Here is a 24546-nt window from a genome sequence, read left to right as displayed (position 1 = left end):
CTCTCGCTCCTTACCGCCTGCCCACCACCACTGCTACACTCACCAGCCGTGAGCCCGACTTCTGGCTGAGCAGCGCTATCCCTGTGGGAGTGCACTGACCACCAGGGGCAGCTCCTGTGTTGAGCATCTGCCCCCTGGTGGTCAGTGTGCATCATAGCGACCGGTCGTTTCACTGTTTGGCTGATTTGCATATTAAGGGTTTTATTATATAGGATGGGTGGGCAAAAGTAGTGCTACAGTTGTGAGTACACGAAACACAGAGTTTATTCTTGTATTATTATTTATTAGTTATTGTATTATTTCCTAGATGAACAGCTGTAACCCTACTTTTCCCACTGCCGTATATATGTATATTGTTTCCCCTCTCTCTGTTCTTTTCTATTTCCTCTGCCATTACTTCTCACCTTGATTGTGATAATGACCTCTGAACTGTTCTAATAGGGTGACATAGTGAAGGTTACATTGTGGCATTGACCTCATACCACAAGTAGTGAAGTAATCTGTGTAGGTGTCTTCTCCAGGATGATGTTTGTATTCTGGTAAGTTGTATAGCCCTAAAGCACTAACAAAGGTGTGTTGTACTTAGTAGGTAGGTTGTGCAGTATTCATTACAATGAACTGATAACTTCTGTGTAAGGAGTTTTATTTTTCTTACCCAAGTATATTTGCAGACACTTAGTCTGTTCAAAAAGCAGATGTACAATATATTTAATATGCAGAGTACCTTATTTTGTGATGGTTGTTAATCCTCACCTGAGGATATTTTTTCATTTGTTTTTCAGAGAGAGTGGAAGGGAGGAAGATAGAGGTAAAGATAGAAAGAGAGACCCAGGTACATGCCCTTGCCCGGGAATTGAACCCTCGACTGTTCAATGCATAGTCTGACCCTCCTACCATTGAGCAACACTGGCCAGGGCAGCAAAGTCTCTTTAAAAAGAATCTTTAAGTATAAGACTGACTCACTACAAATAAATTGAAAATATGTAGCTAGCCCCCTGATTTGCAGCTGACACTATGAGAATAAAGATCTCATTTATTCATTGTGAATTTTAAAAGATATTTTTAATGATATTGTCTGGCTTATCCCATTATGTGGTCTATTTATTAGCAGTTCTTCATACACAGATGGCTTTGTTTGAGTGATTCTTTCAAGTTAACTACCTTGTAAAATAAGTTTACTGACAGCCTACTTTTAATGCCTAAGTGATACCCTTTAAGTTTCAGGCATTTTAATATTTTGGATGTGATTACAAATTCTGAGACTTTATGATTGATTTAAATACAAAATTATCAACTTGAGAATTCTAATGATTTACTGATTATTGCTTGTTTTCCATTCATATATTTACTAAACTCTTCGCTTGTCATGTAGAAGCAGTCAGGATTAGTTATCTGCAAATAATTAAAGTTGTGAAACATCTCTTTTTTCCTTCTACTAATTCTGGCTATAAAGGTTATGTGTGGAATTGATCATGAGCTTGACAATTAAAAAAATAATTGTCAATTATTTCTAGTCATTAAAGACTTGAAAAGGGGAGGGTTTTCCTTACAATGGATGGCAAAATAGAATAAAAGAAGCTTTGACTATTTTTCTTTTAATGGTGGGGTGATGATTAAGTGTGGGTTTTTTCTTGTTAGTTTTATTTTGGAGTCATTTACATGTCACTAAGTAGATACAATAGAACACACATAGCAGAAGTAGACAGATTCACTAAAACATAGTCATTAAATGGCCAAAATATTGCAGGGGAAAGCAATTGTTTTTAAGACACGATAAGTAAGAAAGAATTATAAAAAGACATCCTTTATAGAAGTCCATACTCTGGAGAGGACCTAGTTCATCGATTACACTTTTGTCTTCAAATTTGTTGAAGAAAGTAAAACACTTGGTGTTGGAGAGGAGAAAGGATGTGAGTGTGTGTATACATCATAGAGAGGATTCATCAAGATTTTCTAGTCAGTAAATTGCCATATTGAGGAATTTTTAATAACTTGCCTATATTAAGTGGGCCCCTGTTTCCAGGCTGCTGTCACCCCTGGGCCATGTCATGTTCATTAGGGCAGCCGACGCTATATCCTCACCTTACCCCCTGGGAACTTCAAATTCCTTTTCTTCTGCCATCTCCTTCCCATAGGCATGACCCAGCTTGGGATCTCTTCTACCTTTGACAGATCTTTGGGCTCAGCCCTTCCGCTCTTCAGTCACAGCCTGCTGTGCTTCCACATGCCCTCACTCAGTTACTTCTACTCTGAGTTTTTCTTCTGCATCCAGATTTCCAGCTGCTCCTCTCACCTTATGCAGCTAAGACCAGTCAGTCACTTGAAATCTGCTTCTCCAACACTCCTAGTCCTTTTGCACATCTTCTAGCCGTCAGCATACTTGACCCACTCTAGCTCTGCACTAGGCCAGCCACCTGCCTTTCTCTCCCTGGGGCCAGGCCTCTAAGTGCTGCTGGAGAAAATCTATTACTTTGTAGATTGAGCCACTAGAAATCCAGTCTCTAACCTCAGATCTTTCTCCCTCAGTTCTGGCCATCATATCAGAAGCTTACCTTCCATCCTTTCTGCCTCATTTCTCTCACAAAGAAAAAGGAGCCATTGTTCCTGTCTAAGGCAAACCTTATATCTGTGCTCTTAACACCTTCCCAGCTTACCTGCTCAAGGCATCAAGTCACAGTTTAGAGACTCTTTCAGGTATGTATCCTTAGCCCTCCCTGTCTGTTGCCAATTTACTTGGACCATTTAAGTATTCTCAGGCTTCCTCCACCTGCACCTCTCCCTGAAGCCACTGCTGTATCCTTTCCTTCTCTAGTTGAAATGTTTGAAGTAAGTAGGTCACTGTGTTCATTGGTCACCTTCCTGTCATTCCTCACCTAAGGAAGTTAGTTAGGCTCCACCCAATCAAGTCGCTAAAATAATCTCTTGACTGATCACTATTAGCTTCCTTGTTGCTTATCCACTGGATATTTTGCATCCTTATCATAGCACTATATAATATGGTTAACCCCTGCTTCTTAAATGTTATTTAATCCCAGTTTCCATAACTCTCTTTTTTTCCCTTTTCTTCCTTTTATATATTCTCTTTTGCTAGCTAGTCCTGAATCTCACTTTACTGGGGGAGCTCCTCAAGGGTCTCCCCACGCTGCTCTTTTCCTCTGACTGTTCTTCCTCAGCTGTCTTATTTATTCACCCACAAAGTAGTAGTGGCCCTTGAATTCAGAGCGTGTACATACACATTCCTGCACTCTGGTACAGCTTTCAAAAGCACATTTAGCCTGGCTGGTGTGGCTCAGTGATTGAGCATTGATCCATGAACCAGGAGGTCACCGTTCCATTACCACCCAGGGCACATGCCTGGGTTGTGGGCTCGATCTCCAGCAGGGGGCGTGCAGGAGGCAGCCTATAGGTGTTTCTTTCTCATCGGTGTTTCTATCTCTTATTCCCTTCCTCTCTCTAAAATCAATAAAAACATTTTTTTTAAAAAGAGGCCCTTTTAGTTCCTGAAATGGCAGTGCTCTCCATCTCTTGCAGAGCCTTTGCATATGCCTTTCCTCTGCCTGGAACAGTTTACCTTGCTAATTCTCGTTCTTCTCCTAGTCACATCTTAGGCAACCTTTTTGAGAATAATTTCTCTGATTTCCCCTTTTCCCAGGTTCAGGGTAGCTGCCTAGAATCTTCTTGGTCCTCCAGTGGCTCCCGTACTTCCCCCTTTCATAGCACTTTGTGTGATTATACTGTAATTAAATCCATTGTTCTCTAATAACCTGTTTACTTATCTGTTGCCAAGTAACCATCAAGTTTTAGAAGGGGCAAGACTGCTTTCATTTCAGTCATTTCTATCTCTTAGTACGCAGTATACTAGTAAGTGCCTAGCATATAGAAAGGACCTAATATTTCTTATATGAAGAGAGGAGCTATACTATTTAGAAGGTTCATGAATTGGAAACTGATGATCGGGTTTATATATTGTGTGAACCATGTGATACACCATCAATTTAGCACACACTTAGTTTTCTCATTTGTCCTTTGTATTATTTTTTTCTATGTGGTATACCTTCCCAGTGAGATTAGAAGCCCCTTCTGAGCAAGAACTGTGTGTGATTCTTTGTGTATCCCTCAGGGTGCCTTGTATGTAGTCGGACTTTATTTCAGGAGCCTAATCCCAGATATATGTGATGGAACTAAGTCTCATTTATAATCCATCCTTGTCTTCCCCAGCTGGTCCTGTCTCTGTGCCATGCACAAACCATGCCACTCTGGAGGGGCAATTTCCCTGTGGTTTCCTAGCTCTTGTGTTCCAGTATACTGGCCAAGTATGAGAGTCAGTGGTATGAGAGTCTTTTTTGTTCAAACTTCATAGGTTTGGTAGTTAGGACTGACCAATGCTAACAGGAAATAGAGGCATTTATTTAAAGCCAGAGAGTTGTCAACTTCAGGAAGCAAAAGCTCTTGTTAGCATATGATTTTGTGGTTGGTTTGGTGGTCCCCTCTAAAAGTGAAGAACCAGACAAGAATGGGAGGAGCATGTTTGGGCTCTAAAGGTAGTCTTTTTTCCTAATTTGCCTTTAGAGTTTCATTTGTTTGTAATTTCCTGAGATTTTGAAAAAAGTTGCCAAAAAGCTCACAAGAAAAAGAAAATCTGGCCAGGTGAATCATTTGCATGTGAAACGAAACATTTGTTTTTACCTTTTTCCCTTACATGTTATCCTTGATACAGGATAATAATTGAAGATTATTCAATTATTTGTGGATTTCAACTTTTCCCTCATCGTCTGGATCTTATGAAATAAGTGCTTTTTGAATGGAGAAGAGGAGGAGAAGAAAAAAATAAATGTAAAAACCTTGTTCTTGCCTTGGCAAGCTTGGCCTTACATGTTGGAGTGGAATGACATGTCTAGTCTGGTGAAGAAGGGATATTTAGGGTTGGTTTGGCTTCTTATTCTATTTGATTTTTCTTTTTAGGTTTGTCTTTTAAACTGGAATTTTTATGTGAATGTATCTGAATTTAGAATAAAAGTACTTAGCGTCACAATTTGCAGAGCACTTTTCTGTTACTTATTTTAAAGACAAATCATTGTGGTAAATGACTTGGGACAAAGATTGTTTTTCAAAAGAACTGAGACCCAGCATGATGAAGTGGTCCCAGGGCAGACCTGCTACTGGAAGGGAATCCTTTTCTTCCTGGTCCAGTGTGCTTTCCTCCAGATGTGCTGCTTTCCTGACGTCCTGGGATCGCCTTTCATCAGGGTAACTGAGTTTAAGCGGAATAGACATTTTATGTCAGAGCAATGGTTCTGAATCCTCAGTGTTACTTACTGAGATCATGTAAACATAAAAATGCCTTTTAACAAGATTGAAGGCCAGAGGTAGGAGCAGTTGAGAACGAAGTAGAAATAAAGCTTGAAAGATAGGGTTGTCGGCCAGAGTCTTAGAAAAGATGTTGAAGAAAGTGTGGGAAGCCGTAAGCATTTGTATTCCAGTGTGTTGGGTTCAGACAAATGTGTTGCAGTCTGTTACTGAGCTCCCATCCACAATCATACTCTAGTCTTGTTTTCCCCCTTTCTTACTTTCTCTCCTTACTACCCTCCCCCCATGGTTACCACAACCACCACTAGCAATTACCCACATGCTGGATCTTGGGGCTACTTCCCAATAAGGACACGGGGTATGTGGTGTTGGCTGTAGACATGGCAAACAAACTCTGTGGCTTCCCTCCCTATGTGCCTCATGACATTTGACAGACTGCAAGCAAGCAGTAAACTGCTTCTGCTGTCAAATCTATCTGTAGTTCATTCCTCTCTCTGTATTTAATGGTACATCTGTCCTCTTCCAATGCCAGTGAAGAGGATGGATGATAGAATCATATGCTTAAGCAAGTTGGGAGGGATGTTAATAACAGCTGAAAAAGTAACTACAGTATCCTGTAAAATTAACATGGTCAGTTTGTGGCAAAATTTTTGTGTTTGTGAGTTGTTTTTTTAATATCCCCAGATAGTTCTTTTAAATCCATAGGTTTTGGGTAAAAGCCATGGTTAGTCTTATGTGTCATAGAGTGCCTGGCTTGTGATGCTCTAAAATTATTATTTAAGAGTGTCTCCTTAAATCTTATTTGGGTCAGTTCACAGGAACGATGTTGAGATGGACTTTTCTGACTGGCATGGAGTCAAAATGACCAAGCATGAGAGTTCAGACAGTCCCTAGTACACAAATGTGTCTCCTTCAGAAGTTTAAAAGTTGGTTTATCTGAGATGCTGAACATATTTTTCTATAGAATCAGTGTTATGAATTGTAGTTAAGTTCCAAGCTCGCCTATAGACATACTTAATATGCAGTATACCTGAAGTATTCCTATTAAGATAATAGGAAATTTCCCCATAGAATTACTATATATGATAATGATTACTACATATAATATTAACATTAGATATAGTGGTGATTTTATGAATTTTGGGTTCCATGGGGGGAGGGGGTTATTGACTCCCATGGATTGTGGAGGGAGGATAGATTCCAGGACGCTGGGGGTAGATCAGAGCCGTGAGGAATACGATTAGGCTGAGTTTCTGGGGCTGGAGAGCATTGACCGCTCCCAGGGACACTTCTTGGGCCTGGCTCTCTCTTCATTACTGTCTTTTGTTTTTTTCCTTGGTTACCTTTTTTTTTCTTTCTTCTTTTTGCCAGGGTTTTTGCCTCTTGTCTACAACTGAAGATACTATCAGTCTCCTGTTTTTGAATTAAATATGTAATCTTTTAGAGGTTTTCTAAATTAAGTGTTGTGGCAGAGTTAGTTACCACACGTTAATTTTGCAGTGAGGAAATACAGAATTCCAGGTGACTAATCTTTATAAACTGCATATATTTCAGTCGTATTCTCCTTTATTGTGTATCACATTACAGAAAATAACAGCTTTTTATGATTAACATTGCCTTCCTTGGTGATATTTCTTATTTAAGGTTAGTTTTCAGATGAGACCTTTTCATGACAGTACATGAAACCATACGGTGTGCTTCCTTCCTATTTAAACCCTCTAAAACTGTCCACTGCAGTATTTCCTCTGCCAGGAGACTGGATAAACCTGTGGGTTGGTCATTTCTGTGGTTTCTTATGGCTCAATTCATGCTTCACATGGTAAAAAAGCTTGGCAACGTAAGGTAGTCATAACACACGGGACTTAGGAGGGCTCTGAACAGCCCCGCAGGGCTTGGCTGTGGCAGCTCTGTGAAAAAAATCATTTGTCTCTGGGACTCTTCTCTCCTATAAATATCCCATCCCTCTCCTTGAACCCCCAGGCCCTCAACCAAACACTGCTGAGATGCTGGGGCATTGGGCTTTTAGCTGATGAATGTAGTAGGTTTGGAGTATTCCCTTTAGTAGCTTGTGCTTTTAAACCAGCTTGTGGAGAGCTGCAGAGCTGGAGGCTCTGTGCTTGTTCCTATAGAGTTTTTGTCCCTGATTTGACAGCTGCTCTTCCACTTCTCAGCAGAAAGGAGCACCCATGTACACCCATGCACACCCACCCACGCCCACCCAGAAAGGAAGGTTTGATGCACCACTTCTGAAAGGTTCACTCTGGCGTCATTGTAACCAAGAAGATGGGTCAGGTGGGGCTGGAGGTAAAACTTGGCTGTGTCCCAGAACTATAGATTGTTCCACAAGTGCATTCTGGCATAGTATGATGGAAGCTTCTGGCATATATTCCCGTAATAGTTATGGACACAGAAGGTCAGGGTGTTGCCTTGCCATAGAAGCTGTCATATGAAACAACACTTTCTGTTTTTATTTTATTTTTTTAATTACTTTTTGTTAGAATTTTTATTTGTATGATTTAAACAAGGTTTCAAAAGAGATTTTGTAAATGGCAATTCTGAACAGTTTTCATACTCTTAACATTTCCTTTTTTACTTTATTTTTATTGTTGTACTTTCTGCTTTTAGCAAATTTTACTCAAATGACACTTTAGATTGTCTCTCTAATTTACTGGCAGCTCTTGTGAAAAATATTTTTGCCAGGAAAACACTTAAGTCATTTTTAACCTCTGCAAATACGCTACATTTAAAAAAGATATGTCAGAAATGGGTTACTCATAACATTTTATATATTTCCTAATGCATTCTTTTTAAATAAAAAGTTTTTACAGACTTTCTCATGCTTTTATTTAGAGGATGCATTTTGTTATGTAGAGCACTGCTTCATTTTGTCCTGTGAGCTTGATTTTTTAAAACACTAAGCATTTATTTTTGTATTTAGAAATAGATTGAATAATTACAAAATCAGTGGACACTTATGTTTACAAAGCTACATATGTCTGTTATTAGTTGCACTAACTCATAACCTAAAGTAACCTTCAACTCTTTACTCTTACATATATATGATTGATTGCCGAGGTCTGCAACTTTATACTTAAAACACAAGTCTGAACCTCCTTCTTTTCTTACCCTCTTCCCTTTGTTCCTTTTTAAAAGAATATATTTTTATTGATTTCAGAGAGGAAGGGAGAGGGGGAGAGAGAGATAGAAACATCAATGATCAGAGAGAATCATTGCTTGGCTGCCTCCTTCACACCCCCTATTGGGGATCGAGCACGCAACCTGGGCATGTGCCCCTGACCGGAATTGAACCTGGGACCATTCAGTCCGCAGGCTGACATTCTATCCACTGAACCAAACCGACCAGGGCCCTTGTGTCCTTCAGGCCCCTCTCATCTCTGGCCTTTTATAGTCACCTTCAGCGTCTTCATTTCCATCCTGTCTCTAGCTGGTGAAGAAGTGAAGTCACTGTCCTACTTGAGAATTTCAATGGCTCTGCATTGCTAAGAGTATACTAGTAGTCTCCAGATGCCTTGGCCTCACCTAACACAAGTGCTTAAAAGCAGGTCTGGATAAAGTTGTTCCCTCGACTCTCCAGGCCCAGCTGCCCCAGCCAGCCTGCTCTAAACTCCCACACTTTCATCACGTACTCCAGTCTAGGTCCATATTGATGTTGTATCACGCTGAGCTACCACCATTCACCATCCTTTCAGCTCACAGTTCCCTGCCTCAGTGAAGTACATGCCTCTTCACACTGAGCCAATATTTCTATTAAATTTCTTTGTTTTTGAACTATGGAAATATTAATGTGCTTTTTTTATTAATTCTGTGAACACATTAACTTTTCCCTAACTCACCTGAAGAATCCATCTGCCCTAGGCCTAGAAAATTAGGATTTGGTTACAGAAAGCCACTAGAAAGAACATATTCATCTGCTGACATGCTAGTCTTTTTAAAACACTTAATAGCAGTTTATATAAATTAACATTTTTATTCTAATGGTTATTTACTACTTTCTTCTCAGCTAGAATGTGAACCCTCTAGGAATTTGCAATCTTGTCTTTTACATCTTTGTATTCTCAGCACCTAAGGTACCATCGTGCTTTGCATCTCCTTGTGGAATAAGATCATGCACAGATTCAATCTTCCTTAGCTAAACTATATGTACTGCTCTTCTCCCCAAAGAGAAAAAAAGAGAGAAATCCCTTGAAATACTACATTGTCCTCTCAAGCCACACCTTGATATCCTCTATAGAGAAAGGGAGGCTAAATTTAGAAGAGAAACAAGAGATTAAGGTCTGGGCTTTAAAATAACTAAGGCTTTCGTTCTGGCATTTAAGGTATTCTTTCCAAGGTTAATTTTAATTATATGCAATTTTGCCTCATTAACTACAGAATTACTGTGTAAGATGGGGTACCTCTGTAAACCCTTCAGAAATGTTTGTGGAATTAAACCACAGAAGGACTCAGCACATGAGAATAGTCTGCCTAACAATTATTCTTGACCAGTAGAGTCCTAATTTTCTCTGTAATCCATTATGATGGTCAACTATAAATTATGTTGGCACTTAATTCATTAAAACTTGATTAGGTGACTGCACTTGCCTTAGCAGTGTGCTAGGCACTGACAAATTCAGGGATGATCAAGAGCACATACCAGTGGTCCCTTTTATAGACAGGAGGAAGACAACATGAAACAGTCACACAAATGATTCATTTTCATTGGGAGGAAGTGCTATAAAAGAAGAATAAAAGGTGCAATGAAAGTGTTGAAGAAGGACCTTTGAGCTGGTTTGAAGTGGTCCCTAGATCTTAAGCAAGGCCTAGAGCTTGGGGTGGGTGAGACTTGTGGTTAAAAGTGGCTTAGCAATTTTCAAGAACACTGAGGAGGCACATATGGCTGGGGCATTGGTCTCCAGAGTACATCACCTTTTCACGTTACGATTGTCAGAAGTTAGTTATTGATTGGTAGAAAATAGTATTTCATCTTGGTTTATTCAGTATTTAAAAATTAAGAATTTATCTTACATTAGAATCCCATGATTTGTTAAACGGCCCTATAGTCACTTTATTCATATTCTTTAAGATTTTATAAAATATGTTTTAAATGTTCCAAGTCTTGATTATATCTTTTCCCCTTGTTAAGAATTCTTATTTTTTAATCATATACTGTATTTTATTATGAAGTGATATGTTTACTGTGGAAAATAAAATTTTTGTTTATCTTATCACTACACAATGTAAGTACTATAAACATTTTGTCTATGTTCTGCCAGTCATATTTTTAACCGAAATTTTCACTGAGGTAATTGTAGATTCATGTGCAGTTGTGAGAAATAATACAGAGAGATCCCTTGTACAGTTTGCCCCTCCCCCATGCAAAACTGTATGTAATACAATATCACAACCAGGATATTGACATTGATACAATTTGCCCATGTTATGCAGATTTCCCATTTTATTGTTACTCATTTATGTGTGCATATTTGTTTTCCATAGACTGTAGTATTGGTAATGTTATTTTTTATGTGATTTAGTTTTGATTTTTACCCTCAAAAAGCATGCCTCCCCTAATCATATATCCCTCTCCTGCTCTTTTGTGTTTTCTCTAAGTCTGTTTAAGAAAGCAGCTACTTGTAAAAGAAATAAATAGATGGAAAACAGAAATGTGAGTCTGAATGTATTTTACTAGCCTGCTGTTGTTATACACAGTTTAGCCAGTTTATAGTTTCTGAGTTGCTGATGAAAGTTACACTGGATGTTTTCTAATCGAGAGAGAACCATTTAGTCCCATTCAAAATGGACTGAAGTGTCAACTGTGTCTGAAAAATGCCTGATAGTGATATTTGTCAAGTTGCCTGTAATTCAAGCAGACCAGAATAGAAGAATAAACATACAGGGAAAGTACCAGTAGCAAAGGAGGCTTTGAGGTCTTTGCTTTTAATCTTGAGTGAATATTCTCAGATGGTAATTATCTGATTTTCCACTGACTCCCTCCCCCTCTGTGTGACAAATAACCAAAAAGATATTCAACACCTTGGTTGAAACACGTGGTCAGTTGATTTTCAGTGGTCATATGATTTTCATATGTGGTCAGATTCTCAGTACTGCATGGATTTTCTAAATAAGAATATTTATAGTATTTATAATCTGAAAATACTCCCAATCATCAATTTTGGGGTATAAAAAAGGAAAGAAACACTTGGTAAATGAAAAGTAAAAAGTAAGTTGTTTCACAGTAACTGAGTTCAGACAGCATGAAGAGAGCAGGAGAGAAGCCAAGATGATTGATGCTGGTCAAGTTGCATGGGGTAGTTAAATGCACATCGACCAGATAGTCAGCTGGAAAAAAATTAAAAGCAGGATATAACTACCAAGGGACTCTATCCAAGAAAATTGAAAGGACCTGAGAAGAAAGACTAGTTACATGTGATTGTCAGGCTAGATTTTGAGTATTGAGAAAAGGGAGTTCTTTCTGTCCAAAATTGTTTCTCTCAGTGGAGGTTGGTCTTACCCTAATGAACAGTAACTGTTGAGTTCTGGCTGGATTATACAGCGGCTCTTAGTAACTAAAACTTAGTAACATAAGAGTAGAAGGAAGCTACTTAAATAGGATAACCTGTTTAACAAACCTAACTGTTAAAATGCTGAAGTTATTTTTTAGTAGATTTTTGTTTATTTAAATATTTATATTGATTTTGAGAGAGAGGGAGAGAGAGAAACATTGATTTGAGAGCAAAACATGAAATCAGCTGCCTCCTGCAAGCCCCTGACCAGGGAGACCAAGGATCAAGCTTGCAACTCAGGCATGTGCCCTGATCAGGAATTGAATTAGCAACGCTTCAGTGCACAGGACAATGTCCAACCAACTAGCCAGGGTTAGTTGAGTTTATTTTTAACTTATTCCAGCTTTTATTTTTTTGGAGGCTCTAGATAAAGTAACAAGTTAAGAAAATTAAATTATTGCTAAAATACTGGGAGTGACAGATTTATTCTATTTGCCGCTGTGACTGATACACATAAAAAACCCAGTTAAACTCATTTATATGAGTAAATGAAGGTAGGTTAGATGGCTGATTATAAGATGATGATATAGAATAATATGTATACTATATAAAAACAAGCAGTAAGAATATTTATGTTTGCAATTGTTTGGAGAAAAGTTTGGAAGAGTAGAAGCTACTATATTGTTAAGATTGGTTACCTTTATTTTCCATTATATCTTTGTATTATACACTAGAGGCCCAGTGCATGAAATTTGTGCGTGGGTAGGGTCCCTAGGCCTGGCCAGTGATCAGGGCCGATTGGGGCTTTTTGGTTGCTGGCCGGGGCCTTCCTTTGTCCCGCGCTATTCCCTGGTGGTCAGCACACATCATAGCGAGCAATCGAACTCCCTGTCTCCTGGTTGAACTCCTGAGGGGGCACTTTGCATATTAGCCTTTTATATATATAGATACTAGAATTGTTAATTTTATCACTAAGTCTTTTGGTATTTAGGAATGTTTGCATTTTAGCCAGTTAACTGCCACGATATTTTGAATTTAATTTAAAAAGGTCCACCATTTGCATCTATAGACACTTATGACGTACAAATGGATATAATAGTTACCTCTTTACTAACATAGTGTTTATTATATACCTTTAGTTCTCTCAGTTTAGGGGTATCTCGTGATTTCCTTCTGTGAGCAGTATTGAAGTTAGCTACTACAATCATGTACCACATAACAGCATTTTGATCAACGACGGACTGCATATACAATGGTATATGCCACCTAGCCTCAGTGTTTAATAGGGTATGCCACCTAGGTTTGTGTAAGTACACTTGATGTTCACACAGCAATGCATTTCTCAGAATGTATCCCTGCTGTTAAGTGGTGCATGACTGTAATCATCTATTCTTTTTTCCTTCCCTTTCCTCCAGCATCTGATTTGAAGTATTCACAGTTGATATCTGAGGATTCTGTTTATATCTGTTAAACTAATCAGCAAGATTATTCTACTTTTCAAAAATTTTTCGTGTTCTGCCTCTCATACTCCCTTTTTGATAGTTGTACTCTACATTATATAATCCATCATCTTCCTTACAACCATCCTTTTGTCTTAGCTCTACTGATAAATATTAATGCTCACTCTGAGTTCTTTCTATATTTCTCTAGTTATTGTTTGCCTGACACTCATTCTCTGCTATATTCTTCAGAAAGGATTTATGGAAATATTGTTCCGTAAGTTAATGTTCATAAGTTTGTCTGCAGCTTTTATATTTGAAAGCCTTTTTTGTCTATATATAAAAACCTTTGGGTCCTATTTTCTTTCCTAAAGTAATTTGAATTTGTCATTTCATCATCTTCTGGTATAAAGACAATCTAATTGTGTTTCCCTTATAAGTGACTTGATCTTTTTGCTTAGATTCCCAACAGATTTTATTTTAACCTTTTATTTCAAAGTCTAATCATTTATTGTATTTCTTCTGTTAACATTGTTTTGGTTTCCTTCTTCAAGGACTCAGCTTATTATGAGTATGTTTGATCTTCTTTGCTTATCATGTTTCTTTCACCTCTCAAAAAATTTTAAATCTTTTTATTAAAAAATAAATGAAAATTTATTAAATATAATTTCAAAATACTAAATATAATTTTGACTTACAGAAAAATTATAGCATTAATACAAGGAACCTATTTCTATTTGATTATTTCTTTTGAGATTTTTAAAAACTCTTCTTTATTCTGTTTCTTTTAAGGCATTAAATACATTTATTCTTATGTTCCTCATTTCATCTTCATTTCTGAAAATATTTTTTCTTTCTTTTCTGATTTCTTTCACCTCTTTTTTAATCTTTTTTTTTTTCCAGTTGCCTTGTTTTTTGATTTCTCATTCTCATTTATGTTGTTCTTCCATAGCTTCTACCATCTTTTTTTAAAGAAAACTCATCTTTAATATAAGGCTTACCAGTTCAGATTTTTTTATTTTTTAAAATATGTTTTTATTGATTTCATAGAGGAAAGGAGAGGGAAAGAAACATCAGTGATGGGAGAGAATCATTAATTGGCTACCTCCTGCATGTCCCCTACTGGGGATTGAGCCCACAACCTGGGCATGTACTGTGACCAGGAATCAAACCGTGACCTCCTGCTTCATGGGTCAATGCTCAACCATTGAACCACACTGGCTGGGAGCTTCTACCATTTTCTTAATTTTTTTTAGCTTGTTGGATTAGTGTTCATCTGTTATGGGCATTTTTCTAGCTTTTCTGTAGGGATATTGTTTTGTCCCTTCTCATTAATATGATACTGCTGTATGGAACTCAACTGTCCCTTGTCTGCTCATTTTTAAAAAAATATATTTTATTGAATTTTTACAGAGAGGAAGGGAGAGGGATAGAGAGTAAGAAACATCGATGAGAGAGAAACATCGATCAGCTGCCTCCTGCACACCTCCTACTGGGGATGTGCCCGCAACCAAGGTACATGCCCTTGACTGGAATCGAACGTGGGACCTTTCAGTCCACAGTCCGATGCTCTATCCACTGAGCCAAACTTGTTAGGGCTGTCGGCTCATTTTTAAGTGAACAGTGTTTCCCTTATAGTTTTAGGAAGGAAGGGGTGGATCAGATAGATATTCTAGCTCAGGGCCCACAGGCTCTCTCTTCAGTGATCTTTGTGGTTTTTAAAAAGATCTTGTACTTTCTAAGATCTGCCTTCCCTGTTCCTCCCATCCTACCTTTTATCTTAATCTCCTCTTTCCTCAGAACTGTCTCCTAGAAAAGTGTTCAGTTTCTTAGTTTTGAGAATCCATTGGGTCTATACTTCCATAGCATCTTGCGGGGAGGGGAAACCAGGCACTCCCTGACTGGGAATCTACTCCCAGTGTGGCTGCTAACACAGATTGGCCTATCAAACTTTCCAGAGCCATCAGAGTCACCTGTGTTGGTTCTACTTCCTCCCACACAAATGTGGATACCACATGGGTCTGAATAAGTGGCCTATCTCTACTTATTGGTACTTTCAGAATCAAAGTGTGACAACCGTAGGTTTGTCTTAATTGTCAGAGGAATTCATTTTACTATCCTTGTTGCTGTGTTTATTTTTATGGAGAAACTAGAGGCCCGGTGCATGAAAATTCATGCACTGGAGGGGGGGATCCCTCAGCCCGGCCTACCCCCCTCACAGTCCAGGAGCCCTCAGGGGCAGAAGGTGACCCGGCGATCAGGGGAAGGCGACGCCCCCATCACACCTCTGGTGCTGCCACTGCCAAGCCTCGGGCAGCCCTGGGGGCCTGGAGGGCTGAGGGGGTTGGGGAACTCTGGAGGCAGGCCTGGCCTTGCAGTGTGCCTGCCACCCTGGTGGGGCTGAGGGGACTGGGTGCCGCCATCTTTGAGGGCGGGGCAGTCAGTTAGCATATTCCCTCCTTATTGGCTAATTGAGGTGCAGGCGCCGCCATCTTTGCGATGGTGTGAGGGTCAATTAACATATCCCCTCTTTATTAGATAGGAGGATTCAGGGCAAATTAAAAACTATGCTACTGCTGCCACCATTTTCCCAGAATCAAAAAGCCAGAGTAATCTCTCAGAAACATATCATTCCTCCCACTTTAAAAAAATGGGATCTTAAGACTCCTTAATGAAAACTTTCAAACATATAGAAGTAGAGAGATTAATATAATGAACCCCTATGTATCCATCACCCAGTATCAATAATTGTTAAACTTATGACCCATTTTCTTTCATTTGTATCCCCTTTCTCTCTTTAACTCCTCCTAGCTCTGATTTATTTTGAAGTAAATTCCATAATCATAACAAATACTTAAAAAAAAAACATTTTTGAACACTTAGATCAAAGGAGCCAGAACCACCTCTATATGTCAAGGAGAGGACCTGATACGATCCTGGGTCTGGGCTGAGGTGCCCATGAGCCTGGAAGTACATTCAGAGTATAGCCTGTAGGAAGCTGATCATCATGGCAATTTCTGTGGCACAAGAAGCTGGTAAGACAACACTTGCCATTCCTGCCTGAATTAGCAGCGGAGAGTCCCAGTGTGTCTTGATTCGAGAGTGCTTTGTACTACACTGAATCTCTCCTCAGCCTGGTGTGGGGCTCCATGTACAAACCTAGATATCCCAGCCATTGACGTGCTCCTTCCCAAGTTTATAAGGAGAAGTGCAGCCTTCTTCAGGAATATACCACATTAGAAAATGGGACTGCCTGCGGGATTGGGAGGAAGCGTCACTTTCTTCCAAAAAATGTTTCTATCATACCCAGCCATTTCCTGAGTATCATAGCCAGAAATTACTCATTTCTGGAAAATCATCCATGAGCTTTCTATTGAGGAGATCAAAGACAGATCAGACAGTTCTCAAAGTTAGTTGGGTCATTGGTACTTTCTTAGGCAGTCAGTCATTTTGTTTTCCACTGTCATCCTTGGGATATATCTGTTTTCTAATTCCAAATTCATAGCTCTCACTTCAGCTCTTTCTAATCCTGTTTAGCACACTCATTTAGTAACTCCTTATTGAGGGCCCTGTGTCTGCAGGAATTGTGCTGCACTGGTGAACAAGCTAGGCCTGATGAGTGTCTGCTCCTTTGAGCTGGGGAGACTCCATATCCTCTCTTCTGGAAAAACCTGTCCAGCCCTGTTAAGTAGAGATAGGAACTTGTGAAAGTGTTATGTGTATCCTGGGTACTCTTAGGAGTCTAGGCACACAGACATGAGTTGCAGGCCACTGTAGCGAGGTATGGGCCCCATCTCTCCTTCCTGATCTTTGGTGTAATGGTGGCTTGGAGAGTAACAAAAGCATCAGGCTTCTGAGGTTGCTGCAATGGAGAATGGCCATCCCTTCTTCATCCCAGCCTTCATTGCTGAGCTCTCCTTTCAAGCAGCAGTGCTGGAACAGACTGGGTAGAACAGCTTGGACAAAGCTATTTATTTCCTCCCATTGATGCCAACCAAAGTCAGCAATGCCAGGAAGATCTCTTTCCTCTGCACCAAATGTGGCTGCTCCACAGTTTCCCTTGATTTCACTGTTCTCATTTTTACTAGCTAACTTTGATGTCTTCCCCTCTTCCTGTAGGGTAGCTTTCCCCTCTGATCATACTTTCTACTCAACAGTGTTTGTTGTGGCTACAGGTGGTATTCCCGCAGATATAGGGAACTCATTGAGGACAGAGACCATGAGAACCTGCCCCACCAACACTGTCATAACTTGAAATGCAAGGACAAAAATTGGCAGCAAGTACAATGATATATTGTGGTCTTTTCTTTTTAAAAAAATATATATATATTTTATTGATTTTTTACAAAGAGGAAAGGAGAGGGATAGAGAGTTAGAAACATCGACCAGCTGCCTCTTGCATCAAGGTGATCCTCAAAACATGACTTTGGCATCTTCTGTAAGAATTTGCTTTAAAGAATATACTTGGGTGGTAAAGCCAATTACCTTTAAAAGAACTTTACAGTTTGGCTTTTTAACTGTTCTGTCCTCTAATGAACAGTGCAATGTTATACTATTTATTGTGAGTAATCTTGTGAAGATTGCTTTCTAGCACAGTAGGAAAAAAACATTCTAATAGTGATTTCTTTTTTTTAGTTTATGTAGTGCCATTACATGAAAGTGTCATTAAATTCAGTGTTTCTAGAATTATTTATTTTAATTATTGCTCCATTTAGTCCTAGAGATTTATGTTTCTCTAACCCAACTTAGATATCATTTTGTGAACCTTTGAAGGGAGAGTGTTCAGCTAATTGTAATATCTTTAAAGGATATTGACCCTGCAATAGCTTCAGTTATTATATAAAAATAGTGACCCCATGTCTGTATCCTGCAAATATATATATGGATTTTGGTTCCTATATAGTTTTAGATGTGGTACTGAGATATTGAGCAAACTCTCTTGAGGAAGGAATCAGCATCTGTCAGCCTTCAAAAGCTTTTAAAAATTGATTATATGTTATTAGCAAAGGTTTACTGCCTCCTTCTAGTATATAAAAAATAAATGCATTTTTATGCATTCATCTCTAAGAAGGCAGATGACCAAAAAGATCATGCAGCTGTTGTCCAAAGCTATGATGAGAGAAGGAAGGGATAGAACCTTTATAAAAGATACCATCTCACTAAATATGTTGAGGTGGTGGAAAGATACAATAATTTAATTTGTTAAGATACTGCTGCTTTATGCTGGATCTAATTTGAAGTAGTTACTCTAAAAGTTGCTTTTTAATTAAATATACTTAAGAAATTTGCTCCAGTTGAAGTTAGAAAGTTAGAAGTCAGGTAACTGACATGGAGAAAACTGTTTGTTTGTTTGTTTCTTTTAACAAACCTGCTTATGAACATGGTGAACAGAAGTAATTTAATGTTTTTAATTTTTCTTGTATTTGACTACAAGTCACAATACACACAATAATACATAATAGATAAATGTGGCGGCAGGGTTTGTACCAGCCATCTGCCCTTTTTTTCCTTACAAAAGAACAAAGTAACAGCAGTATTCATTTTAACTACAGAAATACTACAGTAGTATAAAATTCTCTATATTTTAATCTCTTGTGTTCTTCGTGATCTTTAATTTGCTAAATAGTTGCAAAGAATGAATCTAGCCTGCATCAACTTCTGAATAAACAAACAAAAAACAATTCTACCTATCTCTGAAAAAATAGTAATTTATTAATTCTGAAGTTTAAATTATCAGATGCAGCTGCATTTTGTTTCTGTTTGAATTTAGGGAGAGGGGGAAGGAGCTCTCTGTAATATACAATCTGAGCTACTGTGATATGCAGTCACAGAGATTAAACTGAGTATAGGGGAACTGTTAAGTTGATGGAACCATGGGAAACACTTATTCTTAGCATAGTGTGAGATTTAAAAGCAATATTATAGGCATAGTTGAAAATTGTAGGAAAAAATAAACCCAGATGGATTAAGATTAAATGGTTTTTAAAAGTGAGGAAGAATACTAAGGCGAAAGACTTGCTATTAGAAGCAATGAAGGAAATTGCAGAGAAAATGATCAATAGGTATCCTATATAATAAAAAGGTAATATGCAAATTGACCCTCACCTCATCACACCATCACAAGATGGCTGCACCCACAGCAGAGGTGGGGTTCTCCTAATGAGAGAACAGCAGGAACCTGAGGCTGCATGGTGCCAGGCTAGGGCAGGGTACCCGAGGCTGCGCCCCCCACCCAGTGGGGCTTGACAGGGGACCTCAGGCCACGCCCCCAGCCCAGCGGATGGCTGCACCCACAGCAGAGGTGGGGTTCTCCTAATGAGAGAACAGCGGGAACCTGAGGCTGCATGGTGCCAGGCTAGGGCAGGGTACCCGAGGCTGCGCCCCCCACCCAGTGGGGCTTGACAGGGGACCTCAGGCCACGCCCCCAGCCCAGCGGGATTTGCCGGGGGACCTGAGACTGCATGCCCCACCTGGCGGAGCTTGACGGGACCCCAGACTCTGATAGGAGGAAGATTTTCATATACATTACTAATTTTCTTTCATCTCTGACACTTCTATTATAGAGAAAGGGCAAATAGCAGTATTAAAATATTTCCTCTAATTAATTCCTTTTTAACGTGCACAAATTTTGTGCACCGGTCCACTAGTGAATACATAAATATTTAAAACTACTTTTAAACTTTATTGCACAGGTAATGCATATTTGCTGTAGAAATATTGGGGGGGGGGGATAAAAAATAAAAACCAACAATAATTCTGCCAACTAGCAGTAGCAGCTCTATAATTACCATTTTGACAGTTTTGTGATCCTCCTACCACACTTAAATTTAATTTCCCATACATAAAAATTTTGTAATGTACAAACAGGTAAATTGGAAAAGTGTTTTCCAGCATAGACAAAGAATTTATTACTTTAAAATATGTAAGTAGCTTATGTGAGTAAGAAAAACACATCTCAAAGACTAGTAGGCACAGGACAGAAAGAGACAAACCACCCTATCACTACGTGTGCATTGTCCAGCAGACATTGAGCACCTGCCTGCTAATAAGTTAGGCATCCTTATTAAAGTTGTGCGTACTGTGCACATAAACAGCTGTTAAAGGGACAGACATGTCACAGTCATCTATATGTTTTATTCCAACATTTTGAGGTATAATTAAGATACAAATTAAAATGTGCAGAAAATATTTTTCTTCCATTGAACTTTTAAGAATAATGTAGGAGGATGTATTTTTTAACTTGGGATGGGCAAATGTTTATTAAATAGGATACTAAAAAGAAAGCTAACAGTAAAGGAAAAGATTCGTAAATAGAACTACATTGAAATTAAAAACTTCTCTTCATTTAAACACACTATTAATATGCAGAAATAGTCTTAAATTCCTCCCACCCCTGTCTGCATTCCCCTCTGAGTGTTGACTCTAATCAAGAGGTAGAAAATCACTTTTGAATTTGTCCTTGGCTAGCAGAGTATTGGTGATCATGACACAAACAGAGGTATAAAAAAATATTTGCATGTTGGGCCTTGCCCTCTCCTGCTGTTTTGAGAATTGTACAATCACTACCATGTGAACAAGCCCAGGCTAGTTTATCAGATGGTGAGTACCATGTGGCCTGATTACTGCCATTGCCCTTGTCAGTAGCCAGCCAAGCATCAGATATGTGAGACCATGGGGCTACCAGCTGACCACAAGTGCATATTAGAACCCAGCTAACATCACATAGAACAGAGACATGGCATCCCAGCCCAAAGAGCCAACCTCTAGAATCATCAAGTTGGTAGTTAAAAGCCATTATGTTTTAGGGTGGTTTAATACAAAGCAAAAGACAGATGATACAGAGAAAGATATTTGCACAGTGTATAACCACCAAAGGACAATTTCTAGAATAAGGAACACTCTATATCATTTAGAAGAGAGACAACTTAATAGAAAAAAAAGTGGACAAAGCCTAAGTATAATCTGATTTCAACTATATGACATTTCTGGAAAAGTCAAAGTGAGATTAATAACAGTGGTTGTCAGGGTTTGGGGGTTGGAGAGAGAAGGATAGATGAATCGATGGAGCACAGGAGGATTTGGGACAGTGAAAATATTCTGAATAAAACTGTAGTGTGGATATATGTCATTATACATGTGTCAAAACACAAAATTTACAGCACCAAGAATGAACCTTATTCCAATACACTTTACATGCCTATAGCAGCGGGATCTTGCTCTAGTGTTGCCACTTGTTCAGATGTCTTGTGAGCAGTTGTGACATGTGCCACTTAATGATTTTCAATGCTGATGTTATGAATAAGTTACTTTAAAAGAACTAAATTAGAGTGTCAGTAAAGTCATTCCCATACTGTTACTTTTACTTGTTTTATTCAGAGGAGCTCTCGACTGGGAATTTCAGGTAACACTGAGAAGTGCATGACTTCTTGGTGGAAAAAAAAACCCAGAAAACCACAGGCTATGGATTCAAGTAGGTTTTTTCTCTTGTAACCTCATGATAAGACTAGCATGACTTGGCTTGGTAAATAATAAGCATTTACTAAAGTGATGATTTTAGTTTTTGTCAATGTCTTCTCTCACCAAAGAGATATTTTCTTGAAACCTACAGTTTTTAAGACCTTTGCTGTTTATTTAACAACATTCTAAATTAGCTTTATGTCAATAGAGTTGCATCTCATTCATGGACTGGGGTCTAAAAAAAATGAGAAATTTGCATAGATCAGGTTATCCTTAATTTATCCATAATGGATGGTAGTTTAGAAACATTTCAGTGCTAGAACCCTTAATTTAACCCACAAGAGAAGCAAAAAGAAAGACACAGGCACAGATACAGATTGGGGCTTTTGAACCACTCCTGCCTATCCTCGAGTGATCAGATCCTGGTGGTGGGGAGGGAGTGTAGGGAGAGTATCCACTTGTTTGAGGGCTTTACTTCGTCTGTTACACTGTTATTCCTCTGTAACCTTGGTGACTAGTCATGAATGTGTTTGTGAGAGTTACATGTGGCAGTGCCTAGCTCAGAACCTAGCCTAATCTGTTTATCTGGCTAACTTCTCCACTGAAACTCAAGGCACATGGCAGCAGGACTTTTGCCTCTCGTTCATATTCTTAGTGCCTGCCACATAATCCATGCTCAGTATATACAAGGTGGGGCAAAAGTAGTTTCCCAGTTGTTCATATGGAAAATAATACAATCCTGTATAATAAAAGCCTAATATGCAAATTGTCCCCTTGTACGGTCGTTCGACCAGAAGTTCGACTGCTCGCTATGATGTGCGCTGACCACCACAGCGTGGCACAGAACATGATGGGCATCGGCACCGTGCTGTGACCTCTCGCCGGCTACCTGGGCACAGGGGTGACGGGGACAGAGGTGCAGTGAGAATGCAGGGTGTCCGCCAAGCTCACTCTCACTCTCCATGCTACCCTCCCCTGGGATGCCAGGGCTTGCGTGCCAGGGAAGCCCCTGAGCTCAAGTGCTGGGCACCCACAAGGAGCCCGCCTTGCACCCATGTGGCATCTTCCAGGTGAGCTGGGCCACAGCTGCCAGGACCGCAGGGGCTGATCGGGCTCCCCATGGGTTCGCGCAGGAGCCAGTCTACGAGGCCAGCCTGAAGAGAGCACACTGCCTGCCTGGCTTCCGTGCGGTGCCACAGAGTGGCCCAGAGGCCCACACTGTGCTCCGGCCCGCACCGTCCGGCCGCGCTTATTGCATCTCCGCGTGGGGACTCAGGTGCCATGACTCAGGCGGAGGGGGACCTTGGGGACCCAGGTGCTTCCCAGGGCTGAGAGGTCAGCTGGCACCTGCCCTTCTATGCCAGACGCTCACGCTTTGATCACTGACCAGGCCTAGGGACCATACCTGTGCATGAATTTTTTGCACCAGTCTCTAGTAATTAGTAAATAATGTGAGAATAAATTGTTTCCCATACTCAACTGTAAACCCACTTTTGTCCACCCTGTCTTTGGATGAATTGAAGAAACTCATACATCAAGTCTAAACCTTGCTTCCTTCGTCCATATACATAGAGTTCTTTGGAAAGCCATGTGGGAAGAGCTTGGTCACCTTCTCTTTTCCCAAGTTGTTATTTTATTTTTGTGATCTCACTAAAGAACTATCACTTCATGCTTTGGGGCATTGGTTATGTTTTCCTTCTTCATCCCTAATTCCCCAGATGGTGTTCTAGAAAAGTACATTGTACTAGAAAGTATTTAGATTATTGGTTGATAATAATGCAAAAGTCCTTTCTTTGGGTATGGTAACAGAATCATGTTCTGCTCTTAGAATATTAAAGAAATTATTAACCAAATCTGGCTTCATTATGACATTCTGTTTTCCTCCTATTCACACTCTAAATTATGCACAAAAGAATATACAGTTTCGTAATTATGGTTCTCAGTCATTTCAGAATAGGAATATCATGTGGGTTCATAAGGTTCCTCCCTGTGACCATTGAGCTTAGGAAATTAACCATGGAGGGAGGAACTAGTGGTTGGCAGTCTGATTCCCTGTAAAGAAAGGTGTAAACCTTCCACTTCCAGATGTCTGCCAGCTACTTGCATCCTTAGTCAACTGCATCACTATCCTCTGGCAACGTGCTCCAACCCCAGGGCCTGAAATACTTAAACTGTCCTTATGGAAAGCAGAAAGTAAGCAAAACAGAAGTGAAAGTAGATTCAATTTTTTAGACAGTTCTCTTACAGGAATAGTTCTGTGGTTCTCGGCATTTAAAAAGATACTGGTTCCAATATGTTTTATTGACATCAATTACTGTAAGTCTGATTCATTTTCTGCCTATTGATTTCTGCCCAAGGTGAAATTCATGACATTAAACAGAAAACATAAGTGATTAAAAAAACACATACTATTAAGGACTGTAAAAATAAGGTTTAAAGTCAATGACACTTTATAAAGCAATTTTTGTACTTTTTTGTTAATATTTTTGGTAGCATAACCGTAAGAGTTGTTAAAAATTAAGTAAATGACAATGTTAAAGCCCTATTAAGCTGCCAAAAGGTAATTGTAATTTATTTTGAAGATTCTTTATCCTTACTATTGTGTAGCTTTACTCTTACCCTAATGTGTTTGAGCTCTGGCTTTTTAGGTGTGTGCTGGGGCCTCTCTATCCTCTGTTTCTTTGTGTTTCCTAGTTCTCCATGTTGCATTTCTCTGTACTAGCTTTCTTTCTTTCTTTTCTTTTTTTTAATATTAACATTTTTTTAAATTAAATCTTCATTGTTCAGATTATTACAGTTGTTCCTCTTTTTTCCCCTCATAGCTCCCCTCGATCCAGTTT

At 39.3% G+C, this 24546-nt stretch overlaps 1 protein-coding gene and 1 long non-coding RNA gene across 8 annotated transcripts in view; both read left to right on the top strand.

The window, feature by feature from the left end:
- Positions 1-24546, top strand: part of PTPN1 (protein tyrosine phosphatase, non-receptor type 1) — a 75902-nt gene that overhangs the window by 13858 nt on the left and 37498 nt on the right. For 3 of the 7 annotated variants that reach the window (XM_015560716.1, XM_015560715.1, XM_015560714.1), the window contains exon 2: positions 23792-23899. The exons of 3 other annotated variants lie outside the window; for them this stretch is intronic. In XM_015560716.1, coding sequence (XP_015416202.1) covers positions 23886-23899 — 14 coding nt within the window. In that variant the 5' untranslated portion in view covers positions 23792-23885. Of the gene's footprint in view, positions 1-23791; positions 23900-24546 lie in introns of those variants that run through there. One more of the 7 variants, XM_006758792.2, reaches the window with a different exon arrangement.
- Positions 1397-22001, top strand: LOC107182296. Its single transcript, XR_001513013.1, has 4 exons — positions 1397-1407; positions 2941-2947; positions 10958-10972; positions 21628-22001. It is a non-coding gene; the product is annotated as an uncharacterized LOC107182296 (long non-coding RNA).

This window comes from Myotis davidii, unplaced genomic scaffold (genome assembly GCF_000327345.1).
Source record: "Myotis davidii unplaced genomic scaffold, ASM32734v1 scaffold935, whole genome shotgun sequence".
Taxonomy (NCBI): Eukaryota; Metazoa; Chordata; class Mammalia; order Chiroptera; family Vespertilionidae; genus Myotis; species Myotis davidii.
Note: the sequence above shows the minus strand (reverse complement) of the source record. Positions and strands in the feature narration are given on the sequence as shown.